Source organism: Dryas octopetala, chromosome 9, assembly GCF_963921425.1.
Source record: "Dryas octopetala chromosome 9, drDryOcto1.1, whole genome shotgun sequence".
In the NCBI taxonomy this organism is placed as follows: Eukaryota; Viridiplantae; Streptophyta; class Magnoliopsida; order Rosales; family Rosaceae; genus Dryas; species Dryas octopetala.
In genome coordinates this window covers 11,207,095-11,218,349 of record NC_141374.1, presented here as the reverse complement: position 1 = coordinate 11,218,349, position 11,255 = coordinate 11,207,095, and the positions used below count along the sequence as shown (strand labels likewise).

The window sequence follows — 11,255 nt, the reverse complement described above, 5'->3', positions numbered from 1 at the left end:
GGATCTAGTGTATTATAAACAACAATTTTATACCGTGGTCGTTACTTGTAATATTGAAGATCCCAATCAAGCATACGCGCACGTAGTTATTTCAAAGCTCTAATCAGTATGTTAATTTCTGTTTTACCTTTTGAGTATAGTCTTGATTCTTGACCAATTCTAATGTCTGTAACAGTCTTAGTGGCATAAGGAAAAAGAAAAAGAGTGAGCAAAAGATAGGTAGCAATTAAATCACTAAAAATGGTCCTTACATTCAACTTTTCTTCAAATGTTTAAATGAAATTATTTGGTGCAAATTGCAAAAGATTTGTAATATTCTTGAAAAGATTGGATATTTTACTTGTTGTTCTTTATATAATACTGAAGGAATTGTTGCTTAATCGACAAGAAGATTAACAAATTATTTACCAAATGCTTCCTCCCTCAAGAAAAAAGTAAAAGATATATAAAACCCTTGCCCTAGTAATGTAGCTAAAGAACATATTTTAAGCAACCAAATTGAGATTTTAGACAAGAAAAAGTAAAAAAAGATTCAAAGCAATTAACATTTTATAGGAAATCAAACAACTCGATAGAGGATGGGAGACATGCATGAAATCAGATTTGCATGAGTTGTTTGACGGCACTGTGAAAATTTTTCTTCAACAACTAAACAATCTCTCTCCCTTCCATATGTTGATCACTTTCCAGCACCATTGAGGCAGTACATCTTGAATGTAGAGAATGTCATTGGTGATGGACATTGAGAGAATAACTGGAGGAGCTAGAGACTCATGGAGATAGTTATTGCGAACTTTACGCTGAATCTTGTGACACAGTTGATCAGTTGAAGGAGGCATTGGACTTCTGGAGGATGGGATGAAGGTAGGTGATCCGAAAATTTACTGGATGAGATTGCCTAATATGGGATCAGTTGATCGTTTATGTTATACTGTTTAATTCTCATCAATATTTCAACAAATAAATTCAATATGTCTAAAGTTTTTTTTTTTTTTTTTTAACTCTTTTCATTATTTTTAAAAAATAGTATGAAATTGTCAAATTGTGTACATTATACATATATTAAATCCTCACATAATTAGTATGAATGGTATGATACATTTTTTGAATGACACTACACTCCAAAATATATTCATACGAATTTTGTGAATCCATCTAAATATTTACAATTAGAGTTATTTATTATGAACATGTTAAAAAATTCTTGTTGGAATATTAGGTTTTACACATTTATTGCACTAATCATTATCATCGACTGTCTCTTACTCTGTGTAATACCTAGTTCTTAGAAGACTACATTCCACCACCTGCCAAACTTAGAAGACTACATAAATATCAGATGCAAGTAGTGTTGGGTAGAAGGCAACAATAGAAAAACCTGTGGCAGAAATGAGAGAGGTAGTTCAAGCACTCAACATGGAAAAGATCATGTATATATACTTGACCTAATTTGAAAAGAAGGATACACCTATTTTTTGTTAAATTTCAGTTAAGTGAGCTTGTCTTCATTTTTTGAGTTACAGACTGATGCTAATGTGGCCCATGTGGAAGAATCTCAAATGAGCATGGACCAGGTCCAAATGGTCCAATATGTTTTAGGTTCTTTTAATGTGGCCTAAATGCCATATTTAAAATACATGTTTTAGCTTGCAGATGACATGTCTTAGATTTAAGATACATGTTTTAACTTGCAGATGCACGCAAATGCATCTGCTAAGTGCTAGGCAAGTCCTACCAAGCGCTCCGTGGTGCTTCATCGAGCGCTCAGTGGGTTTATCGAGCGTTCGGTGGACAATTTGAGTTTCTACTTAAGTTTTAAGCCGGCTAGAGTTTAGCTTAACTTTTTTTCTTATTTTGGACTTCTAATTATAGGACCCTCTGGGAGAGTGATGTGCAACATGTGGTAAAAAAGCATATCAAAGGGAAAGAGTGTAGAGGAGTTGGCATAGTATTATGCATGTAGTGGTGTTACAATCACATCGAAAAATAACTCATCGTCAAAGCATCATATGTCTGTGTTTTATTGTGGACCTCGTTTTTCTCTAATCCATAATAAAAAAAAGGGTGTTGTGATTGACACTTCAAAAAAGTCATACTACATTCCAATTTTCAAAAAACATAAAAAGAAGGGTGCAAGATGATTTTTTCGGAGTGCAAATAACATTTTCCAAAAAGAATAGGTTTTAATTTTTAAATTAAAATAAATAAGCTGTTGGGCCAAGCCTATTGGGGCCAAATCATAAGTTCGTTGTGACAATCCACTCTCTCCCGGGTTCAGGTCCGACCCGTTTTACTCTCTCTCTCTCTCTCTCTCTTTTACAAGTTCGTCATTGATGTTGAAGTGAATTAAAGGTAACTGACAGCCACCGTCTCTCTCAGTCGACCACAAATGCTTCACTGAATAAATTACGTTTTGACAAAGCCGCAGAGATGAGGTACGTAAGGCCTCTGAGCTTGTTCCAAGATTTGGTAAGGACCAATGCTCTCGAACGCGGGAGGTTGCTTGGTTTGGACGTCGGAGACAAGTACGTCGGCTTAGCTGTTTCGGACATCCATAACAAGATTGCATCACCTCTGAGGTATTGAATTGAAATCCCTCTTATCTATGCATAAATCTTCAAACTTTGCGTCACAGAATATATAATATTATATATATTTTTATATCAAAGCTTAGTGTGCTAATATTCAATGCTCCGCAGTGTCCTGCTTAGGACGAAATCGAATATGGATTTGATGGTCGCTGATTTTCAGAGTTTGGCAAGTATTTTCATTTCTTTGCTGAAGTTTTTTTTCTTTTCAGTTTTTTAGTTATTATTTGAAGGACTTACAGTTACAAAGAGTCACTAAATATTGAAGAAAATGCTGAAAAAATTGGAGTTATAGATGTTATTGGATGGACCTTTAAGTTTTGGGCGTGAAGCTGGAAGCATATTAAGCTTTGGATGCTAGAAAACGTTTTCAGCTGGATAAGGGTCTTGGATACTTAAAACAATTGCTGGGTTTTTCTGGGATTTTCATTAATACCAGAAATAATTCATGGAATGGACATTGATGCTACGTCTTTGGCTTGGTAACTGGGTAAGGGGTCATAAACGCAGCTTGGAGCTCCTAAGATGGTGTCATTGTGGCGACTGCCAGATTCATAATCATGACCACCTGATTGTTATGTTTTTATACTATATATGGTGTTAGAAGTATAACTAAAGGAATTGATTCGTTCATGGCAAGAATAGAGGTTGTTTATGTAGTTCCTTTTAGTTGTCTTTTATATGTTTGACTTTGAATATGGCACCATGCTCATAGTTATTACACGGCTCATACTGGGTGTTCAAAGGCTTTTGCTCTTGCCAAAGACACCCTTTATACTTAAAAAGCCACATCATCATCATCCCCTATGCACTTCCTCACCCTTAAGGCCAATTACCTTCCATGGCTTTCCTCTGTCTGTGTGTTGTACACCTCTCTCTTGCCATATGTGGCTGAAGACATTATCATAATCTAATCCATTAGCAGTCACCTCAAAAATGTTGATTACCTATTGTTCATGATTGGTTCTCATGGGTTTTGGTTCTCCCGACCCTACCCAATTATTCGATTATCATTAGATTTCTAGGTACAACCGTACAAGTAGCATAGCACAGAGCATGTATACATTTCAAATCATACATGATATTACTTCAGTGATGTAAGACTGTTTGAAAACTTTGATCCACCTTCATTCCTGAGTCAGAGTCATAATTGCTTCTGTTTTTATGTGCAGGTCTCTGAACTTTCTCTGGTGGGCTTCATTGTTGGCTACACTTACCTTTCTGGCAGACCACGAGGCTCTCGTGATGTGCGTATTCTTTTAGCCTGAGTCATCAATACATACTCTCATCCTCTCCCTAATCATGATTTGCTTCTCTTTGTTTAGGCTGTCCAAGTGAAGCTTTTCATTGATGGCCTCTCTGAGACGGGAAAACTTAAAGGCTTAAACTATACCTATTGGGATGAGTGCTTTACATCAAAGGTTGGTGCATATGGCTTGGGACAATTATTTAATCTGCGTAAAAATGATGATTCTGACATATGCATAGCAGAAGATGTAATCACATGCTGATGGTTTTAGTTCATCTGTATGGGAACTGCTACTAACTTGGATGTGTCCCATGTTAATCTGGTATCCATTAGGTTCTATAATTTTTGTTAAAATGTTGAAGATTTTGCTTTTATGCTGAGTGCCAGCAGAAAGCCAGCCATGGTTAAGAGTTAGGAGACATCAAATAGATCTGCCAAAGCTAGTCTAGCCTATCTTTACAAATTACACATATTCATGATTGTTACTTCCATTATTTGTAAGTGATCTAGAATCTAATATTTTATTTTACTGCATGCAGAATGTTGATTTTCTGTTACAGTCTTTGGATGTGCCTCCCGTTACGTCAAAGACAATTATTGACAAGTTTGCTGCTGTTGGTATACTCCAGGTAGTGTATGTTTCTTTCTGTTACATAGAATCCAATAAAGGTGTTGGGTTGTACTACATAAAAATGAATAAATTCTAGTTTTTGGTTGTTTGAAGTCGACATTATTGAAAAACTTTCAAGAAATTATCAACTAATTTTAATCAGTTCTCTGAGTTCATCTGAGCATAGCTGTTCTGCTGGAGTAACATCAATTGTTATTTTCTCATTTGGCAGGGGTACCTGGATTTTGCGAACAGGAAGATGAAGTCTGAAGCCACTTAAGTGTTTCTTACTTGTTCATGACAGAGTTATATTTTATGACTGCACTCACAATGTACTTTGCAGATCACCTATTATGCAAAGATTGAATTTTGAGGCCCTAAAATCATCAACCCTACAGAAAACAAACTCAGGACTTTGCTAAACTATTAGACCTCTGGTCAAACTTCTCCTGAATGACTTATTTGGCGAAGACAATGAGGGTTTTGGTAGATGACTCCAATTTTGTTCACCCACATTTTGTAATGTACATCACTCTCTATTGATGAATGCAAAGGAAACTGCTGGATATTATAATTTACATTTTAAGTTCTTTGCATACTCTCTGTTTGTTTCCTGTGAATTTTTCTTTTGGCATGTTCTATGTCCATTTGACAAAAGGTTTGTAATAAAGTTTTCTTTTAATTATTTATTTTATTTTAATAACAAGGGATAAAGTTCCCACCTTTGCTTGTGTGAGCGAGAGCTCAGGCAGGGTTCCTTCCTCGGTTGTTTTATCTATTTTATCTATGGGTAAAATACATTTTTGGTTCCTATGTTTTGAGCCGAAAGCACATTTGGTCCTGGACCCTGGTTTCAATTTTTTGTTTTGTTTTTTATAATAGCAAGGGGTAAAGTTCCCACCTTTGCTTCTGTGTGGAATCTACTCAGGCTCTGGCTGGGTTTCTTTTTTGTTTTTGTTTTTTATTTTATATTATTATTGAAGATAGCACGGGGTTGACATTTTTCTTAATTGAAATGATAAAAATTATCAAAACATGAAACCAAATGTTACCATCATTAAAATGAAAAGACAAATAAAATTTTAAACTCAAAAAAAAAAAAAAAAAGAATCTTGCTAAAAAAAAAGAATCTTGCTAGGAAAATTGACCTCATCTAATCTTACTAGGAAAGCATTACCTCATCTAATCTTACTAGGAACCAATACCTCATCTACTCTTACTAGGAAACCCAGAGCTGATCCAAGACCGCATTAGCATATATGAAGACATACAGAGCACAAGCATGTATAGCCACAACTAAACGAAACCTTCTAATCTAATCTTGTGTAGTTCTAGTTGTTGTACTGCTGCATTAATTCTTTCCAAACTCTAATTTTTACATGGCACCGCTGGCCAAAAGAAAGAGATCCTCTGCAATGGCTAATTGGTCCGATCTTCATCCAGAACTTGTTATCTCGATAGCCAACGCTGTAGTTTGTACGGAGGATTTTTTTACTTTTCGTGCAGTTAGTAAATCATGGAGATCAGCCGCACCCAAGGAAAGCTTCAATACTCGATTAACACACCAACTTCCATGGCTCATGCTCCCAGTCACAGATACTGTGAAGTATAATGTACATCGTATTCCTAATGAGGACACTGACATCCGTGAGTTCTACAACCTCGCAAAAGATAAGTTTTTCAAGCTCACTCTCCCAAAAGCTAATGGAAAGATGTGTTATTATTCTTCTTTAGGATGGCTGCTCACACTAACTGGAGATTGGAAAGCTAATCTATTGCATCCTCTAAATCATGCCCAAATTGAGCTGCCTGGTATTGAGAAATTGAATCGTTTTCCTGAACAGTGCTTGTGGCGTTCCTACTTATGGAAATTTGTCTTATCATCAAGCCCTTCTTGGACTTCGGATTACGTAGTCATGCTTTGCCATGGGTTGAAAAATTTAGCATTTTGGAGACCGGGGGATGAACAATGGACAATAATGGATACAATATTGGACACACTATCGGATCTAGTGTATTATAAACAACAATATTATATCGTGGACGTTACTGGCAACATTTCGGTTTGTAATATTGAAGATCCCAATCACGCACATACGCAGGTAGTTGTTGCAAAGATGCCACAAAAATTTGTGTCTGCTCCTATTAGAAAAATATATTTGGTGGAATCAGGAGGGTCCTTATTGGCGGTTTCTCGTTTTAGAAAAGTGCCTTATGCACCAACCATCGGGTTTAGGGTTTTTGAGGTGCCTTTTAGTAATGGCAATTGGTTGGAGTCGGAGGTGAACAATTTGGGGAATAAAACCCTCTTCCTGGGTGATAATTCTTCCTTCTCTGTCGATGCTTCCAAATACCCTGGATGCAAAGCGAATTGCATATACTTCACCAATGATCTTCTTATGTCTTACAAACGAGAGCAAGAGGACCTTGGTATTTATAATATGGAAGATGGAAAGATCGAGCCACTCTTAGACAAATCTCCTTGTTTTAAAACTCCGTATGTATGGGTTCAACCAAGTGTCTAATAAACTATCATAATAAACTATCTTCACAGGAGGAGGAGAATCATCTTCACAGTCGGCCAAGAGAGGCAGACCTTGTAAGCCTTGATGCATATTGCTCTAGAGAATTTGGATATGTTTGAGTTTTGTGTATGCTGGATTACTTTTGTCAAAGTCTGTTGGTACATGCTGGATGGTGTGTAATTAAAGGACTATGAACTATTTTGATTTGGTGTGTAAGGATTAATTTTGGATATGTATTAAAATGCTTTTAATTCAAGTGCATTGGATGCTTCATTTGGAGATTTTGGGAATAATGCATTGCTCTTTTGGATAGAAAATTTTGATGTTAGTTTTAGCTTGTTAGTATAGCCTTTTTTTTTCACATAAAATTATATGTTATTTCTTTAATTTTGATATTCCATCTCAATTATTTCAATTGATGCACATTATAAGCATTGACCATAGGTCCATAACAACACAAAACAAATTACAGTCCTATAAATAAGAACTATTTATCAATATGCTTAACACTAGACCCCTTAAATACCAAAAACTACACCGTAACATAAGAGTGGGAATAGGTCTGAAAGTTTCTTTCATAACAGCCAAAGAGGCCAGGCCAAATACCATGAGCAAAAAAAAGGAAAACTCCAAAGCAACAAGCAAAATAAGTACAAGGGAAGTTATAACACACATGTTGGGAGACCAGGGGATGAACAATGGACAATAATGGATACAATATTGGAGACACTATCGGATCTAGTGTATTATAAACAACAATATTATATCGTGGACGTTACTGGTAACGTTTCGGTTTGTAATATTGAAGATCTCAATCACACACATACGCAGGTAGTTGTTGTAGAGATGTCACAAAAAATTTTGTGTGCTCCTGTTAGAAAAATATATTTGGTGGAATCAGGAGGGTCCTTATTGGCAGTTTCTCGTTTTAGAGAAGTGCATTATGGACTAACCATCGGGTTTAGGGTTTTTGAGGTGCCTTTTAGTAATGGCAATTGGTTGGAGTTGAAGGTGAAGTATTTGGGGAATAAAACTCTCTTCCTAAGTGATAATTCTTCCTTTTTTGTCGATGCTTCCAAATACTCTGGATGCAAAGCAAATTGCATATACTTCACCAATGATCTTCTTATGTCTTACAAACGAGAGCAAGAGGACCTTGGTATTTATAATATGGAAGATGGAAAGATCGAGCCACTCTTAGACAAATCTCCTTGTTTTAAAACTCCATATGTATGGTTTCAACCAAGTGTCTAATAAATTGTCATAATAAACTATCTTCACGGGAGGAGGACACTAACTTCCATGGCTAATGCTCCCAGTCACAGATACTGTGAAGTATAATGTATATCGTATTCCTAATGAGGACACTGACATCCGTGAGTTCTCCAACCTCGCAAAAGATAAGTTTTTCAAGCTCACTCTCCCAAAAGCTAATGGAAAGATGTGTTATTATTCTTCTTTAGGATGGCTGCTCACACTAACTGGAGATTGGAAAGCTAATCTATTGCATCCTCTAAATCATGCCCAAATTGAGCTGCCTGGTATTGAGAAATTGAATCGTTTTCTTGGACAGTGCTTGTGGTGTTCCTACTTTGCCAGACTTGGATCCTTTGCCAGTTTGCTTCCTACTAGACTATACCTGACTTTTGATCTCAGCCCTCTAATAATCATTTGTGACTTAGATCTTGCCACATCTACAAACTTTTTTTCCCACAAATAATATTAAGAAATTAAAAGGTTAGAAAAACAAAAAATCATAAAGCCCACTGCCCACCCATCTCCACCCACGCCACCTCCTTCCCCTCCCTCCAACCACCCTCATAACCTCCTCCCCTTTCTTTTTCTCTCTTATTTCTCTCTCTAAACGTACTCTCTCTCACTTCCCTCCAGCGGCAGTCGTTGCAGCCTTGTCATTTTTTTTTTGGTAACAGTTACGATTGTGATTGGAATATGTTGGGCTAATCTTTGTTTGGTCTGTCATTTGGAATCCCCATCAATCTGATCCCAACCTGATTTCCAAGTTTATTCTAAGAAGATGCATTTAATGGAGATGCTTTTTTTTTTTTGTCTTTGGTTGCTTGGCTCTTGGAATTGGAGAAATAAAAATCAATCTTGTGAAGGAATTTTAATATGCAGAGAATAGATGTGGAGTATATAGAGAGAAGAGAAGAGAGAATGGAAGAGAGAGACGAGTGTGGTTAGAGACTCAGAGGGAGAGGAAGGTGGGGCTAGATTAATTAAAATTTGTAATTCATGTCATTTACAAAATTATATATATATATACAGACTCCTTCTATTGAGGTATACCTCAACTTAGTTATGTTGAGGTATGACCTTGTTGGGGCCCACACGAGTCGTTTTGTGTCGATCCAAATCATTTAATTTTTACATCTTCATTGATAGATCATCCTTGCAAAAAATTAGCCAAATCGGAAATCATTTGTCTATCTAACTTTGATCAAATAAATGAACGGTTTCATCGAAAATATTTGGTTCGTCCATTTATTTGATCAAAATTAGATAGGTAAATGATTTCCGATTTGGCTAATTTTTTATAATGATGATCTATCAATGGAGATATAAAAATTGAATGGTTCGGATCAATACAAAACGACTCGTGTGGGCCCCAATAAGGTATACCTCAATATAAATAAGTTGAGGTATACCTCAACTTAGTTATGTTGAGGTATGACCTTGTTGGGGCCCACACGAGTCGTTTTGTGTCGATCCAAATCATTTAATTTTTACATCTTCATTGATAGATCATCCTTGCAAAAAATTAGCCAAATCGGAAATCATTTGTCTATCTAACTTTGATCAAATAAATGAACGGTTTCATCGAAAATATTTGGTTCGTCCATTTATTTGATCAAAATTAGATAGGTAAATGATTTCCGATTTGGCTAATTTTTTATAATGATGATCTATCAATGGAGATATAAAAATTGAATGGTTCGGATCAATACAAAACGACTCGTGTGGGCCCCAATAAGGTATACCTCAATATAAATAAGTTGAGGTATACCTCAATAGAAGGAGCCTGTATATATTTTATACAGTCTGAAGCCACATTACTCTCAACAGTCTGAAGCCATTTAAGTGTTTCTTACTTGTTCATGACAGAGTTATATTTTATGACTGCACTCACAATGTACTCTGCAGATCACCTATTATGCAAAGATTGAATTTTGAGGCCCTAAAATCATCAACCCTACAGAAAACAAACTCAGGACTTTGCTAAACTATTAGACCTCTGGTCAAACTTCTCCTGAATGAATTATTTGGCGAAGACAATGAGGGTTTTGGCAGATGACTCCAATTTTGTTCACCCACATTTTGTAATGTACATCACTCTCTATTGATGAATATATGCAAAGGAAACTGTCTGCTGGATATTATAATTTGCATTTTAAGTTCTTTGCATACTCCCTGTTTGTTTCCTGTGAATTTTTCTTTTGGCATGTTCTATGTCCATTTGACAAAAGGTTTGTAATAAAGTTTTCTTTTAACTATTTAATTTATTTTTGATAATAACAAGGGATAAAGTTCCCACCTTTGCTTGTGTGAGCGAGAGCACAGGCAGGGTTCCTTCCTCGGTTGTTTTATCTATTTTATCTATGGGTAAAATACATTTTTGGTTCCTGTGTTTTTAGCCGAAAGCACATTTGGTCCTGGACCTTGTTTTCAATTTTTTTTTTTTGATAATAGCAAGGGGTAAAGTTCCCACCTTTGCTTCTGTGTGGAATCTACTCGGGCTTTGGCTGGGTTTCTTTTTTGTTTTTGTTTTTTATTTTATATTATTATTGAAGATAGCACGGGGTTGACATTTTTCTTAATTGAAATGATAAAAATTATCAAAACATGAAGAGTTAATTACATTTACACCCCCTGAGGTTTATCGTCTTTTTACATACATCCCCTGAGGTTTCAATAATTACACATACACCCCCTGAGGTTTTAAAACTGTTACATATAACCCCCTAAAGTGAGACAAAAATGATGAGAAATTATGCAAAAAAGCATGCTAAGGGATTAAATAGCCTAATAAGATTATTCAAGGTGTAAGGTCCAACCTGAATACAAATATTTTCTTATTTATTATTTATTTATTTTTCTCTTGTAGGGGGTTATATGCAACAGTTTTAAAACCTCAGGGGGTGTGTGTAATTATTGGAACCCCAGAGGGTGTATGTGAAAAGACGATAAACATCATGGAGTGTAAGTGTAATTAACTCAAATATGAAACCAAATGTTACCATCATTAAAATGAAAAGACAAATAAA

General features: G+C 35.8%; 1 protein-coding gene across 1 annotated transcript; it reads left to right on the top strand.

The window, feature by feature from the left end:
- The first annotated feature begins 2,329 nt into the window (after positions 1-2,329).
- On the top strand, positions 2,330-5,033 carry LOC147274025 (Polynucleotidyl transferase, ribonuclease H-like superfamily protein). The gene is made up of 6 exons (XM_086227429.1): positions 2,330-2,579; positions 2,700-2,757; positions 3,761-3,835; positions 3,914-4,009; positions 4,377-4,466; positions 4,680-5,033. Exons 1-6 carry the CDS (start codon positions 2,431-2,433, stop codon positions 4,725-4,727), a joined length of 516 nt encoding a protein of 171 aa, XP_086083555.1. The 5' UTR covers positions 2,330-2,430; the 3' UTR covers positions 4,728-5,033.
- The last annotated feature ends 6,222 nt before the right edge of the window (positions 5,034-11,255 follow it).

Bases quoted from the DNA above. Each gene is read 5' to 3' on its own strand.
- LOC147274025 (XM_086227429.1), top strand. From the start codon at position 2,431: ATGAGGTACGTAAGGCCTCTGAGCTTGTTCCAAGATTTGGTAAGGACC. The intron at 2,580-2,699 runs GTATTGAATTGA...AATGCTCCGCAG, and splicing joins AAGATTGCATCACCTCTGAG to TGTCCTGCTTAGGACGAAAT. The intron at 2,758-3,760 runs GCAAGTATTTTC...TTTTATGTGCAG, and splicing joins TCGCTGATTTTCAGAGTTTG to GTCTCTGAACTTTCTCTGGT.